The sequence below is a fragment of the Castanea sativa genome, chromosome 2 (genome assembly GCF_040712315.1).
Source record: "Castanea sativa cultivar Marrone di Chiusa Pesio chromosome 2, ASM4071231v1".
Classification (NCBI taxonomy): Eukaryota; Viridiplantae; Streptophyta; class Magnoliopsida; order Fagales; family Fagaceae; genus Castanea; species Castanea sativa.
The window spans coordinates 23,222,968-23,239,478 of NC_134014.1; the positions used below are offsets into that span (position 1 = coordinate 23,222,968).

General features: G+C 34.0%; 1 protein-coding gene across 1 annotated transcript; it reads right to left on the reverse strand.

The window, feature by feature from the left end:
• Nucleotides 1-894: 894 nt before the first annotated feature.
• Nucleotides 895-15,834, reverse strand: LOC142625758 (7-hydroxymethyl chlorophyll a reductase, chloroplastic). Its single transcript, XM_075799470.1, has 19 exons — nt 15,703-15,834; nt 15,490-15,595; nt 15,266-15,350; nt 13,229-13,340; nt 10,597-10,681; nt 10,431-10,472; nt 10,208-10,286; nt 9,121-9,172; nt 8,961-9,023; nt 8,000-8,097; nt 7,553-7,588; nt 7,408-7,469; nt 6,825-6,852; nt 3,105-3,184; nt 2,872-2,941; nt 2,732-2,789; nt 1,546-1,610; nt 1,370-1,464; nt 895-1,249 (listed from the first exon to the last, which is right to left on the reverse strand). Exons 1-19 carry the CDS (start codon nt 15,776-15,778, stop codon nt 1,159-1,161), a joined length of 1,383 nt encoding a protein of 460 aa, XP_075655585.1. The 5' UTR covers nt 15,779-15,834; the 3' UTR covers nt 895-1,158.
• Nucleotides 15,835-16,511: the final 677 nt, after the last annotated feature.

The window sequence follows — 16,511 nt, forward strand, 5'->3', positions numbered from 1 at the left end:
CCAAGAGGAGGTGCTACATGACTCTCGGCTTTCTTTAATGTGTCTTAAATACGAAGCAAAGAAATAAATACTGACTACATGAATTTTGCAATGCTTTCAGATTGCAACATGAATTCTATAACTCCATCTTTGTCAACTCCCACATGAAGCTCTAGGTTTTACAAAAAACCATGCAACCTCTAAGTTAGACATCACTGTTACCAAGAGAAGATAACACATGGGGCGGCCACCAACCACATAGTTTCCTTCTTACTCACAAAAGCCCATTTCCTCATTCATTCCTTTACTGTTTACTAATGTTGGATTGTAACCTTATACCTTTGGTCTGTGCATTTATAATGAACTTGCATAGAATAATGTCGTGCACACATACAAATTAAGCATGCACACAGATGTAACACTAGATTTTAAGGGGTCAAGAGGTGAAGCAACAAAGTCTTAAAATGACCCTCAGGGGGCAGTGTGCGTGTATATATATTTTTATGTTTTTTACCCTAAAAATCGTTTGGTTTTATTTCAAGACTTTGTTGCTTCACCTCTTGACTCTTAAAACTCATAGTTACGAGTAAGCACATGTTGAGTACCAATTGTGTCTGCGTGTCTGTGTGTGTTACCTTAATTCTTATAACACTTTATTTCAAGACTTTGTTGCTTCCCACTTGACTCTCACTTCAGATTGGTTTACTTACATTAAGGAAAAAGATACAAAATTAAAAAAAGCTTATTGCAGTTTTTGAGCTTTCTGGGCAGCCTTAAGCCCTTTTGGGATTTTTTCAAACACCCATGGAAAACCACATAAAGAGCTTAAACGCCTTAAAAAGCTATATATGGGCATTCTTAATGTAAAGCCAGACAACATCATAGTTGGTTAACCCAAATCTAGAATTCACAAAATGTCTCAAAAAAGGTAATAATTTTTTATTTATTTAATATTAGGAACAACCTTTTTCGTTTTCTTTTTGGTTTTTCTGATCCTAGAGGAAAGCCATACATTTCCTTTTTTGTCTTCTACAACAAAGGGAGATTCAAACCCAAGTTCTTTCCATGGAGAGAATCAAACAGTTATACTTTTCCGCAAGGCTTTGACTATATCTTCCAGGGAAAAAATGATTTTGCTTTCATGGAAGCATCCGATCTTGTCTTCAACATGTAACACAGTTACTTGTTGGAAAACATCTTTTCAATTTCACCATTCCTGTTGTACATATCCACGATTTTCTTTGCATATGAAGGCATGTGCCTATCAGCTCTGCATTCATTTAAATTTCAAACATAAAAATTCTTTTTTTTTTTGTTGGGGGGGGGGGGGGTGTGGGAGAGAAGCATTGTGCTCAAACAGACTATAAGTTCATTACTCACAATAACTTACCTCTCTTTTCCCCATGTGCGGTTTACATACAAATAGTTTCGGATGGTATGGTAATCAAGGGAGTAACGTGCAAATTCCAGACCCTTTGGGCCAATCTGATCAAAAGAACCAAGTCAAAATAAAATCTTGAAGATAGATGCTTTCTGTTACTAAAAGCAATATGGAAAAAGGTTCACCAAGTTTAGGATAAAAGCTATCAAATTTCCAATCAACTTTGGGGCAGGCTCAGAAGGACCTTTCCCTGACAAATACAAGAGACGTATCAGCCCAATAGAAGATTAGCAACTGGCATATTTCACTCAGGAACTTTAATGAGCTGCATTCTTTGTACACAAAGTACAGGAAAATGTTAGGTATGAATATTCAGTAAGTTTTATGCATTTCATTTCCTTTTAGTGAAGTTTATCAGTTATCACCCAAAAAGAAAATGAAATTCATGACCACTTACATAATTTGCAGAACAAGACATTATGGGAAATTGTGCTCTAGAGTCAAGTTTAAATGATGTTAACTAGCAATAGTGGAAGATTTTGTACATAAATGAAATGTAAATCCTTCAGAACAAATAGTCCAATATTAATGTAATTCTAGCATCAAGCTCATCTTACAGAATCATACACCTCCAAACAAATGCAATGTTAGAAACTTAGAATATAGACCAAATTATTAAATTCTCAATTTTCTATTAGTTTAAAACATCCAGTAATTTATCATGGTATTAGACTGAGGTCGAACAATATCAACTAGGGGATAAACAGGAAAATTGAGCCAAAAAAAAATGATAAACCCTAAGAATCAGCACTTAGGGGCTTGCCTGGAATTAGCACCAAGCAAAAAAAAAGTTAGGCATCAGTACCAAACAAACGAGAGCACATTCTCAACTCATAAAATTCTTATTCAAACTCTAGTATCTTTCACCTTTGCACGAGCATTAGTTAAATAGGATTTTAAGGATAACAGTCATATGGAAATATCCAATTAAATTCCATGAAGCCCTCAACATTAAAAACCCAAATTGAAAAAATAAAATAAAATTCTAAAATAAAATCTTAAATGACTTTGGTGCTCCTTGCATCAAAGACTACATGTACTAAATTCTAACATTGTCTCCACTTTACCTAATATTTTTAATCTTAGAAAATCAAAGTGTTGGACCCATTCATCATTGAGTTTGGTTTCAAATGAGGAGTGTTAGCATGTTGATTAAATAATTAAACCCACCTCTTCCTATTATCTTAAGCCTTAGGCCAAGTGGTACATTATCATGCAACATATCCAGTCAATGAGCTTATACCTCTGAAGCTCAAGTGCAAGTGTGCAACAGATTCCAATTAATAATAACAAAAACCACAGCACACATACCTAACTTAGCATTATCATCTGCCTTAACAGTCTCCACAACGAATGGTCGTCGGTCACCCTATAGTAGTGTATTTGTTTTAGTAGAATTATCTTAGGATAACTTTAAAGCCAACCAACTATGATAGAGCTAAAAGTTTTACACTACTAGTTGTAGAAGTAATCTCCAGAAGGTTTTCCACCAGACTCAGCATTTCTCTTCCACGTTCATTTCTGCCATTAAAAATTTTAAACAGATGAATGAATTTTAGCTTGTAAAAATGGTGATATACTGGCGTCAGCATGAATTAGAAATTGAAGTAGCATAGAATGATGATAGCTATCAAGGATAAGCACACACACAAAGGAGGGGAAAAGAATATCCAATGATATTTACCTGACTGTAACATACTGTGGATGTTGTGTCATGCTGATTCCAGAATATTTCGGCACACCCATGTATCCAACCACCAGATCCTGCAATTGGAGAGATATGCATTATACAACCAATGAAGTGTAGCATTTCTTTCTTGCTGCTGCTTTACAGGACAAAAAGTCAGATCCAAGATGAATTCTAATACATGCAACCATGATTCTTGAAACAGGCTGGCAAATTTAATTAGTTATTGAAAAAATAAGTTATCACCTGTATTTGTGTATAAAGATGTGGAATTGTATAAAACACAAAATTAGAGAAAAGGTAACATGTATATGTGTGCAACGGGTAAGAGCTTTCCAACTTATAAATAATATTAAGCATAAAGGTTCCTTAGAATATTCAGCTAAATAGATTTTTAAGCATGGAAGACAAAATTGCACAAGACATCCATGGTTAGCAACAGTTGGGCCATGTAAATAGCAAAAATTAATAAGGATTTTATCAAATTCCAAATGGCTAGGAAGAATTTATTGAGGGTTTTCATTTGCCTACATCAAACACTGTCCAATTCACCTATAACGTCTCAAAATATCACTGACATTCTTTTTTTTTTTATTCAAGCAGGCAAGGTTTCTAGATTTCTCATATATACTAAATTACATTGTCCTCTTTGAATCTAATTCAGACTTAAAAACTATCATTATTTAATTAAAACACTTGACAAAATATGGATGCTGAAGGGGGGGCATGATGAAATTCAAATGCACATAAAAAATACTCCTCAAAGATAACAACATCGCTTGACATCATTGAAGCCAGTAAAATGTCTAAAAAAAAGGTCTCTCATAGTGCTCTTATTTAGTAAAGAGAAAGTTCAGCAAATATTAAGCATCATAGGAAATGACTTGACGTGGGGAATTAATTTGTCTGCGTGTAATTTCTGGTGAGTTTAGGGTTTGGAGGATTTGTGAAAATAGGATTTAGAGTTGTTGAAGAAAGGGTTATGGAGTTGTGTTAGTAATTAAAAGTTGGTTTGATAAGTTATTTGATGGCTGTTTTGTAGAAGAAAATATATGTGGGCTACTAGGAGTTTAAGACTTTTTAATGAATCTTTGCTAGGAAGTGATTGTGGCATTTTGGGCTTGAGAGGGACGCGCTCTAGATGCGAGTGATAGAGGTGGAGTATAATTGTGAATGGGAGGGTTGGGGTACCAGCATAGTCCCTAGTCCTTATGGAGTATGCCGATGGGTCACAAGTGAAGTTTTGGCAAGACCGGTGGTGTAGGGTGAGTTCTCTTGCAGTATCCTATCCCAAATTATTCAGGATCAGCTGTGAAAATAAGACAAGTGTGGCAGATCTTATGAAGGTCACCAATGGGGTCCTTCATTGGAATGTGCATTTTATGAGGGCCATACAGGATTAGGAGTTGGAGTCCTTGGTGTGCTTCATGGATACCATTTATGGCACGCCAGTAAAGGGGATTGGGGAGGATAAGATCTGCTGGAAACCAGATAAGAAAAAGGGTTTTAAGGTTAGTGGTTATCACCGACTCTTGGTTGGCACTAATGATCAATCTTTCCCTTGGAAAAGAATATGGAAGCCAAAGGTCCTTCCTAGAATAGCTTTCTTTGTATGGACTGTAGCCTTGGGGAAAATTCTGATGGTTGACAATTTAAAGAGAAAAAAGGTATGGATTACGGATTGGTGTTATATGTGCAAATGTAATGGTAAATCAACTGATCACCTATTGCTTCATTGCTATAGATTTTTGATCCATGGTATTGGGTTTGTTTGGAATGTGTTGAGTGATGCCAGTGATGCCAAAGTTTGTTGTTGAGTTACTAGGTTGCTGGCAAGGTCAATTTGGCCGTACTCAGAATGGTTACATATGAAAAGTTGTCTGTTTGATGTGTGGTATTTGGAGGAAAGAAATAACAAGAGCTTTGAAGGTACAACAAAAACTATGACTGATCTCAAGTTATTCTTTTTTAGAACTAATGGACTGGTTGTCAGCTTTAAGGAGTCAATCTTTACTTTCAGTTGTTGATTGCTAGATTTATGTAATTTTCGTAATTGATTGTCTACTCCCTATATACTTGGGTGACTCTTTTTTTTTATATCATTATTACTTATCAAAAATAAAAGAAAATATGTGGACTATTAGGGTTTTGATAGGTAAAAGAAAGGGCTTGATTTGAAGTTGAAAAAAAAAACATTTTTGTGGTGTCCAGGGCCTGTAAGAACAAAAACATTAAACAGTACTACAAGAAAGATGTTAGGAATTTAACCCAATTCCTAGATATGCGAAAAATACATAAAATATGCGCCAACAATCACACAAGACAAGATTTACGTGGCCTACTTCCATGGAGATGCAGTGATTTCACTATTATCAAATCAATTAAAATATCCTTTCAAGTTTATGCCTCACTGGAGATCCACACCAAATACGATATTATCTCTCTCTAAGAATAATATAAACTCAATTGGAATCTTCAGTTGCACTCTAAATACAACAACTTCCCATGGCTGTAGTACCCAAAACATATGCCTGGAGAAAACTCCAAATTAATCTTCTCTTGTGTATGTCTCATGACTAAAGAAAATCTCTCCATCTTCTTTGCTCTCACACACACAATTTTTCTTTTTTCACTGCACTCACTGCATCACACACTTGGCTGCACAATTTATTTTGCACTCTCCTGTCTTTCTCTTTTCTTCTATTTTCTTTTTATGCAGCACAACCCTCTCTAATACTTCTTATGTGGCACAACCCTATAAGACAGAACCACCTAAAACTTTTAATCCTAATGAAACAAGGACTCTCACAAGCATTAGCTATTAAAAAAAATTTCGATTTTCCTTTTTCATATGTTTGTTGGTCTGGAACACAGTATTCGGATCTGTCTGGCTATGAAGTTGCAGCGAAGAGATTAAATCAGAGTCTGGTCTGTGAGGCTATGGAGTAACAAAGAAGAGGCGGAAGTCAAAGTGAAAAAAAGGGTTTGTGTCTTAGGGTTTGCGGTTTTTTTTATTATAAATAAACGTTTAATGAAAGCGAATGAAAGACGCTTAATGAAAGACGCTTAATGAAAGTGACTCTCCCAGATGCACCGTACGGCTTTTTTTTGGCTTACGTGTCAACACCTCCTTAATTGTAGTAAAAGGCTTCTGCTTTTATATATAGTATTAGATTTCCTATCTGAACAGTAGTGATATGGCTTGACTGCCACCTTGCTTATTATAGCCATAATCATATGTGGGCTGGACCATGGTGCCCACATGCACCCAACAAAAGAGAAGAAGAGAAGAGAAAGGGAGGAAAGCACACACAAAGGCCAGATTAGAACATAAATCCTAATAAAAGACTAACTTGGAGTTAAAGAAAGTAAAACCTAAGATACGTAGAATCTCCTAGAAAATTCTAGATTCAATAAATTACCAAAAACCTGTAATTCGCGAGAACTGCAGAAATTACAGATTTACCATGACTAAAAATATGACCATAATCAATAAATAAGAAAAAAAAATTTACCCTAAAAGACCCATACATAAACCTTTAAAACCACACGACTTTTACTTCAATTGGACTTCACACATGGACCCCATAAAATAATTATTGAGTAGCAAAATTTGCAAAGTAATAGCAAATCAATCTTTCATTGTTGAATTAACACAGGCCTTCTAATCATATGATGCACATTGAGATGAATTACTTGTTGAGTAGCAAAACTCACCGCTAAGGCATTTGTGTAGTCAAAACAGCTGCCAGACAACAAAAATTTGAATGGTTAGAACAATCTTTAATGGTCACAAAACATTTATTTTGGAAGTAAACATCTGGTGTGGTAATTGTAAGTTATGAAACATATCCTGTAAATACAAAGTCACTGGATGAAGCACATTTTCAGGGAGTTCATTGTTAATAATACAGTTATGGCTGTTCCAGTGGTGAGTGCAATTACGGGTTAATTGCACTACCTAGATAAGAGATGTGACAGGTCAATTGCACTCTGTCAATGTTTTCATTCAGTATTTCATTCATCTTTTATATAAGAAAGCATTCTAAAGTTGCCATTAGGAATGGAAGCACAGCTTGTTTGGACAGACACCCTTCATGAATCAGCCAAACCCTTGATCTTGCCTAGATGATCACTGTTTGACACTAATAACTCAATTCAACCTTCATAACAATAAAAAGGGAAAATTTGCAGGAGTTTTCCATTTTATTTTTTCCATCATTCACCAGCAATCACATAATAATAATATGAGCGCTGACTAATAATTTGAAGTGATAAATAACAGACTTGAAGAAATTACCTATAGCAAGAAGGAGCAATAACATCAACCAAATCATTTGCTGGTAGACAGAAATAAGGAACCTGCTTTAGTTAAAATTTGAACTGGATGAAGCAGCATGATTGTGATTTGTAAGGCCAAACTGAAAATATGTGGACTGTTTTACCTCTTCAATATGACCGTCCAAATGCTTCAAATGAACCTATCGAAGTACAAGAAGAAAACTTCAAGGAATATTATTTTTAAAAGTGAATCAACAAGCTCTTTTTTTTTTTGTGGGGGGGGGGGGGGGGGGGGGTTGCGATTTCAACTTATGTCATGTGCCCTTTAAATGCCAAGGTTGGCTGCAAAAATGCCATTTGTAAGTTACACATCTTGTGGATCTTAAACCCATGACCTCACCCACCATCCTAAACTTTCAAGGGGAGGAGATGCCACTTGAGCTAGCACATTGTCCACTTCTCTTAGGCATTTGATTCACTGTGAGACTCTTCTAAAGAACGAAGTATGTGCCTCAATGATAACTAAGTGATTTATATATTTGACTCGGCCACCTAAATGCTCAATAGGCGCTAATTTAAAACTCCAAAAGAAAGAATCTCTTAGCACAAACCTTGTAATCTTGCATAAACTCGTAATGAAGAACTGTTTCTGGTTCACTACTTGCAGCCTTTAGAAACTTATCCAGTCCTTCTCGAGTTCCATTATCAACTGTGGCATACAAAATTTAATAATTATTCAAATTATTTTTCAAGTGCTTTGGGCGACTTGAATAATTTTATATTAGAAAACTATAGCTCAGGTATTAAATATAGGACAAACTTTAGCTACAAAATTGGTTGTAGCCTTACTCAATAAAATAAATATTGCTACACTTTTTAAAATCTAACCGTTGAATTATATGTTCTTTACGCCTTTAATACATGTCAAATTTTGCGTCAATCGAATATTATTTACTATATGATCTATAAGCTTATATTTTATGCATAATTTTAAACTACAAAAACTTGCAATTTAAAAAATTTATTGATGACATAGCTATTGACCTTTAAGTTTCTAGAAATTTTGCAAGCATGTAGGATATAAGAAGAAGATATAATCCAAAAGTGGATTTCTAAAATTAACCTCCAATAAAAAGATATTGAGCAAAATTGTAGCCTTAGGCTACAACGAAATTGTAGCTAAACTTTGTCCTTAAATATAATGTTTACAAGATAATAAACATTTTCAAATCTCATCACAAATGTCACCCACATATGCCAGTTGGGTAAGTAAAATGAAATTATATGCCTGGCAGATTCCAAGTGCAAAACTTGCTTCGCTACCCAGTTTCAAGGCACAGGGGCAAGGTGAAATGTATAATATTTTGACTTTTCAACCACACAAATTTACCAAGCTATCAGACAGTATGTTCATGCATCAAATTTGCAATTTTCTGACTCATATCTAACATGATATAATGTCCTTTGCAATATCTATATCTTTTGGGGGGGCCTAGAGTAACAGTTTTCTGAAATCTGAAACTATAAAGTTGACCAAATATAAGAAGAATAAACTGAATTTGAATTTATTACCACAATTAGTGCCTAATACATAGAGCTTTTCCAAATTCAAGTGGTGCTCCACAGATCTTAATGCTGCAGTTTAAGAAATTACTCTGCATTACAATGGTACAAGTCACAATAGAGAAAATAGACAAAAATAGAAATTCCCAGATCATATTATATGCCATACCTTGCACTTGGCAACCCACACCACAGAAAAGAAGACGTTTTACGCCTGCAGCCTGTTGAAAGGGAGAAATGAATATTTGACTCACTAGATTTTTGAAGCAATATATAAAATTGAGCTTATAGGAGCCGCCATCTAGAAAATCAGATACTCTTAAACAAGTCAGCATAGCACACACACACATGTAATAATAACCAAAAAGGAATAAATTATGCCAATACTTTCCCATCAACCTTGCCAAAACAGACTGAAACATGTCAATATTGTAACCATTTAAGAAGAAATGATCTATGCTAATTGTCATGTTGACCTCTCCATGAACACTAATATTTGCTAATGAAGAGCTAGAACACACTTTTATTACTATCTAAATCAACAAAGGAAAATCCTCACATGAAATGAAAGACTAATCATGCTCATCATGCTCCTAGTTACTGTATTAAGAGTGACAAAATAGAAGAAAATTTAAAAATAAAAAAATAAACATGACATCCACCTTCCTCAGTCAGAATGATTAAATGCCATATAAAACCTGAGTTTCTAGAGAAATCCTGCCTTATTTCTGGCTTAGTACTCACCCTACGTTTGTTTCCAATAAGCACCCTGACCATGATCATTCACCTCCTGAGGTTCTTTCTTTTCTTTTTCTTTCTTTATACGTATGTGTGTGGTATGTGTGTGCGAGTAAAATAATTTTCAAGAAGAATGCCAAGGGGGTACCAAGTACACAAGAAGAATATAAGAGAGGAACATTACACCATTAAAATAAGAAGCTAAAAGTAAAAATTAAAACTGTAATGAATCAATAAAAACCAAGAAATGTCTCCATTGAAAAAATAAAAAATTTATATATGCAATAAGGGATGGAAGTTATGATATGATTTGGCCCTAAAAAATAAAAATTAAAATCGTGCCATGACATATGGAAAGTTGTAGGATTTCATTAAATCTAAGAAAACCATAAGTCTCAGTTCTCAAATCAGATTGGTGTTCTTATATCAAAAATGCATTAAAAACCAAGAATAGATGTCAAAAGCACAAGGAAATAGTAAAAAAAAAATTGTCACCAATGAAAGAGAATACCAGTCACCTCAACAAGGGCAAGGGTATTCAGATTAGGAGATAATGTCGGCTTAACACCTTTAGCAGCTAGAACTTCCTCTGGTGTCCTATTGTAAATAAAAATAAGATGTAAGCATTATATTCTGACGAAAAGGTAAGTAAACAACCAAAATAAAAACTCTCAACTGACTATGTTAAGAGACTAAGAGTATCTTAGATCAAAGTGTAAGTCAAAAGAGCTAGATGCAAACCTTGCTAGTACAGGTCTAGGCGTGAATCTGTCCTCTGGATCACTGTCATAATCAAAATAACATGGCCAAAGAAGTCCAAAAATTAATATACATTAAAAATAGCATTGATAATCAATAAACACTTACATTAATTCTACCATCCACAATTTTAAATTTGTATCACTACCTTTGCACACAAATGACAGCTTCTACCATGCCTGATTTAAGCATTTCAATTGCAATAGTTGTTACTATCCCTGTCCACTGAGCTCCTATAATCATAGAAAGTTCAAAGAAAAATTAAGTTAAACAATACTTCAATTGGCCCAAAATTTTCACAGAATTCACCTACAACAGAAATGAAACCAACAGATAATAATTTACATAAAAATGTAGCATATGTCTGCATAAGTTCAACCAAAGAAAAATGCAAAACCATACTTCACTGTCAAAGGAACCATCAAAACTGATATAGAATACACAAAAAAACTTTCACATAGAATTTAGGCAAAATTACACTTTACCACCCTAAACTATATCCCATTTTACACTTTGCCCCCTGAACGATCGAAATGCATGATTGATCACCCAAAGTTGTAACTCTGTAACACTTAACCCCCTGTCATTTGTTTTGGGGTTAAGTCTAACAAAATTTAGCATCAAAAGACCAACTTGTAGTTCATGGGGCAAGTGTAAATGGGGTATGGTTTAGGGTGGAAAAAGTGTAATTTTCCCTAAAATATAATGTCTTTTTTAACTAATTGGTGACATTATACTTAGACAATGAATTAAAAACACATTTGAAAGCTCAGATTTGTGTAAATACACAATAGCTTGTTTAGACCCCCAAATACAAATTACAATTAGATAGCTTTTACTCTTAACTTATATTAAGTGCAAAACAAGAGTAAAGAAGCGCGAGCAACCTTTATCACTACCCTAAATCATATTTATCCATTATCAACAATAAATGAAAAGCTTAAGAGTAGGGAAGAGATATGCAAACACAAAATAACACCGAGACATGTTATCGAAGAAGAAACCGAAGAACTCAGCAAGAAACCTCTCCGCGACCCTCCTAGTCGAAATCGATCCACTAGAGAATAAAGTTGAAGTATATGAATAACAAAAGACCCTCTAAGCCTAGTCTACCCCATGTATTTGAGCCCTCCAAGCTCCTGCTACTAACTGACTTTTCGGAGCCTTGTCTTCTCTAGCTTTCCGGATCCCGCAATTCAGCCTGATTGCATCCGCCAATAAATGGCTCCTTCCAATGCTTCCTAACAGCACCAAATTCTCACTTTACACCCAATGGGTGTGGTAAGTGTTTGGGCTATCAACCTCTCAAGAATATAGAGTTGGAGAGGTAGGAGTTGAGGAAAACCACAAAGAAATGTGTAGATGATTGTAGGTATAACAATCTCTAACTCTTAAGTGTATTTTATAGGGTTTTCTTTCTGAAAAGCACTCCTTACAATTTGTTGGTAATGAGGGTATATATAATGTGAGTAAAGACTTGGTAAAGCAAAACTTCACTTTTTGCCAAACAAAGAGTTTCGCAAGTCCTCGGATTGGCCTAACCCGCGAGACACTCACGAAAATCTCCAATCTGGCATGACTCTTCATCTTCCAGTTATATGCTCTACACGTGGCTTTTTCGCGCATAAGCTTCTCACGAGACACTCACAAAAACCACTTGTTCATCCTTTGAAGCTTGAGTCTTCACACCCTCTCACACTCATCACTTACAATTAGAAATCCACATACATACAGGAAAAAATGATTGAAGAAATTTACAATCAAAGTTGGCACGGAATTAAAGCCAACACAAAAAGTTGTAAATCACAACTTTACAACATTAAATAAGGTTAGGGAAGCCAACACCAGTCACCCTTGACCCTATATTGACATTAGTCTGGCCTCTCCAAGATCTGTACCATCTAACATGCTTTCTTCCATATTTTCAAGTCATAAAAAGATGTATGGAAATTAATGTCTCATAAACAAAGCTCAAAAATGATATTAGTAGTGTTAACATAAAATCTGGTTTATAATATTGACATTAATTTGAAAGCTTCAACTTAAAAAGAGACAAGATGCATGATGTCTCAAATGGATATTATGAAAAAGATTAATAATAAACGTAACACATGCAGAACTGACTTTGTGCTTCCTATAACTAAAACTACAGTTCTATAAAACTAAATAACAATTAAAATCATATAGAATAAAAATGAAAAAAATAAAAATAAAAGTATGATTTTAGACAAGATTGGAATGAAAAAATTGGTAAAATGGATGCCTAGAAAACCAGAATAAATAGATAGAATCAACAGATAATTTGAGTTGTTCCACGTGAAAAGGAAAAAAACTATGAGAACGCATGTAGTGTTCAAAAGAATCCCTGCTAGCTATTCTCATTAGAGCACTATATATCCTCCACAATTATTCGCATCATGGACAGAGGCCTTTTTTTCCTTTTTTTATTATTTATTTTTATATTTTAAGATATTTGTCACAAGACATCATCAATGGAAAAGGGTGGCAAAAAAAAAATACTGCCTTTTTGATTATAAGATAGGAGAGCAATACTTCTCCATCTGTATATGAATACAAATTAGTATAATCCAAATAAAGATAGCAAGTTAAAACCAATTCAAACCTCATATGACCTAGTGTATAGTAAATGTCAAAATCATTATACTTGAAATCTCAAACAAGCTGTTTGTGCATCAAGATTCAAGAGGAAGTAAGAAACCCCCAAATGAAACAGATAAAAGAATTGTAGGAAATCAGAAAAGAACAAAAAAAAAAATTACCTTCTACAGGCTTTACTTTTCGAGCATATAGCAGTTCCTTATAGACCCCTAAGTATGTCTCATCTAAGGAACTTGATTTCCTCCCTCTACCATGCACTATGGGTTCCAATTCCTGAATGGTGAAAAGATTAATACAAGGCTTGAGTAACAAGAAATTAATTTTTTAATTAATTAAAATAATTATACATAATTAAATATCTAAAGCAAGTGTATCAAAGCAACTCGAGTTTGACAGAATTAACAAACTATACTGATTTACTAAAATGCTAAACTAGAAGGTGTAGAATGTAGTTAATACGCTGAAAAGGTTCAAAATTTTGGAATTGCAAATGTAGATAGTGATTTAGGAATATCAGATCTAATAATTCAAATATGATATCAAAGAGACAATATAACTCACAGACCTACAATAGCCTCAGTCCCAAGAAAATATATATTAGAAAGCCAATTAAATGATTAAATTTACCCATTATTATCAGCTTAAGCTTTTGGGAGATATAATAATTTATCATGATATTACATTAGGTGATCCTAAGTTCAAACCTTGTCTCCACTCTACCTCCTATTTAAGAAAGTAAAATAAAATTCCACGTGTTGGGCCTAAAGGGGAGTTTGGGCTCATTCGTGAGAGAGATTATAAGAATAATGGGAACAACCATTAAATTCACACATTCCTATCAACTTAAGATTTTGAGAGAAGAGGTATATTACCATCATACTCTTTTATTTAAATGACTGGTCGTATGAACTTCAATATTGATGATTGGTCATTAAATTCTTGTAATTAAATAACTGGTCATTAGAACTTCAATGGTGATAACCCAAGGGCATTCAGGTGTTGGGATTGGGCAATTCAGCTTTAGTTCCCCCAATGGAATTTAATCTTCAGTTTGTTTTATATAGCTTTCACAATGAGTCCAATAAATTTTACATACATAGATTAATTTACATCCTAATAATGTTTAAATCAGTTTCACAATTTCAGGAAATGATACCATTATGAACCCAATTCATGACATGTATATAAACCTACTCAAGAATGAAGAAGAGGCATCTCAAAGGCAACTGATGCAAAATAAAGGACCTTAAGTGCAAAAGACCCAAGAATGCAGGGTCACACTAACTCCTTATTACCATTTCTGGTAATACCCCAAAGTGTTTTGCATAAATTTGTAATGATTACATCCTAAAATGATGAGTTTGAACCATAAATATGTAACTCCCTATCAACATTCTAATTCTTCCTATATAGAACAAATGAAGCAATGCTAGTTATAAGTAATGCCCAAGATCCAATTCTGCAACATTAATTATGGTCCAAGCTTCAAGTTGAAAATGACCCAGCAGCTACTTTAAAATTGATGCATTGTTGGTTTAAGTATGGACTTCTATTTTTTTTTTTAATTATGTCTTCCCACCAGTCGCAATACACAAAATTATATTGTAAATATGAAAGACACATTTGTTTCCTCAGTGCAACATGCATACAAACAGTGTACAAATGTGAAAGGAAAATGGCCTCTCTTTTATCCTCTTTCCTCTTCCCTTGAATGTAAAATCCGAACTCTCAAGAAATGAACTGAAAAATCAGATTGTGTAATGTGAATTGTGGCCTAAACTTTGAACCCATGTTGACCCAGCAGCTAATTTAAGCAAATAGAAAACTGGAATCGGTGAATTGCTAGTTCATATGAGGCAAACTTTTAAATTTTTTTTTTTTTTTTCATTTTTTCACCCCTTAAATATAGAAAACTCCATCAGCATGCATAGAAACAATGAATAAATGTGAAAACACACACTTATACATGAAATGTGCCCTTCTAAAAATTAAATAAATTTATTTTTCCCTTATTAAGCAGTGGCAGTGCAGATAGGAAGTGAAAGATATGTTTAGTTAAAAGTAAACGGTTGTAATGGGTTTTTGTCCAAATTGGTATATAATTAAAGAGCACTATACAAATGATTGAATGAAGAACATAGTTTAAAAAGTGGAAATTTATGATTAAAGGAGTAATGTAATTAAGAAATGCAACTTACTTCAATTTTAGACATGCCATCTCCTAAGAAAGCACAAGCATTCTTGACATGCGCAATGTAATACGTATCACACAACCCACAGTGACTGCATGACCAAAATTGAATCAAAACACGTTAGAATTATGGTTAAGTCATTAAATTTACCAATTTTCCGACAGCCTTTTGGGACCATCGCTAATTTATCCAAATAAAACGAGGAAAAGATATATCATATTTGTATTAACCTGCAATGATCTTTGGCCGGGTAGGTGCCTCCTGGAGGAATGGGTCTGGAACGTGTTCTCCAGTCTTCTCTCAGCTTCACTGACTTCGAAGACTCTGAGTTCCCATCTGTTCCCCACATACAGAGTCAATTAGTCATATATATGCATGCGTTGAACTTTGAAAGTGGAAACAAACACAGAGAGAGAGAGAGAGAGAAGAAAGTTTTGGAGTACCTTTAGAGGGAGAGGAAGAAGCATTAATGGAGAGTGAGAGAGGAAGCGAAGAGAGCTTGGAAATGAATAAAGACATAGCACTAGCAGCGCGAAGAGAGAGAGAGAGAGGGAGCTGGAAGTAGACGAGAGTAGAGAGTGGCTATGCACCACAAATTAATGCGTATATAAGGATTTGGTGGGACCCTTTTTTTTTCTTTTTTCCTTTTCTTTTTTTTAACTAACTGGAATCTATGGTCAGGCCATATTGGTATTACTTTAAGGGCATGTATTAAACTATTCATTTTTAAAAACATTCTCTTGAGAATTGAAAAAATTATCAATACTTTTTTAATTTTTGAGAAAATTTTTTTTAAAAATGAAAATTATTGTGTACCCTTAAAGTACATATTAACAAAATCCTTACTTTAAACCTCTATTTAGGCGGAGAGAAAAGAATAGAATAGAACCAAAAGATATGAAAAAGATAATTTTAAAATTTCTTTTTGGGAGTTTTAATAAAGCTTTATTAGGAGTTTAAGTATGAGATAATAGAATGGATACGAGGTAACACTCACTCTTCCATATTACCTTAAAATGAAATTTAAGATAATGAAATTAGATTTAATGAATTTTTATTAAAACTTTCAAAATATCCATATATATTAAGGGATTTATTTTAAAGTAAAGGTCTAATAATAATATTGTCATAAATCATTTCATCTATCTCCCTTTACATCCAAATACATATTTACTTAATTCCATTGCATTTTTTTCTTTTCCATTCCTTTTTTTTTTTACTTAAATAGGTTACATTTTATTACATTCATTTA

Bases quoted from the DNA above. Each gene is read 5' to 3' on its own strand.
- LOC142625758 (XM_075799470.1), bottom strand. From the start codon at position 15,778: ATGTCTTTATTCATTTCCAAGCTCTCTTCGCTTCCTCTCTCACTCTCC. The intron at 9,024-9,120 runs GTATGGCATATA...CTTAAACTGCAG, and splicing joins TGTGGGTTGCCAAGTGCAAG to CATTAAGATCTGTGGAGCAC. The intron at 6,853-7,407 runs GTAATTTCTTCA...GTTGTCTGGCAG, and splicing joins ATTGCTCCTTCTTGCTATAG to CTGTTTTGACTACACAAATG.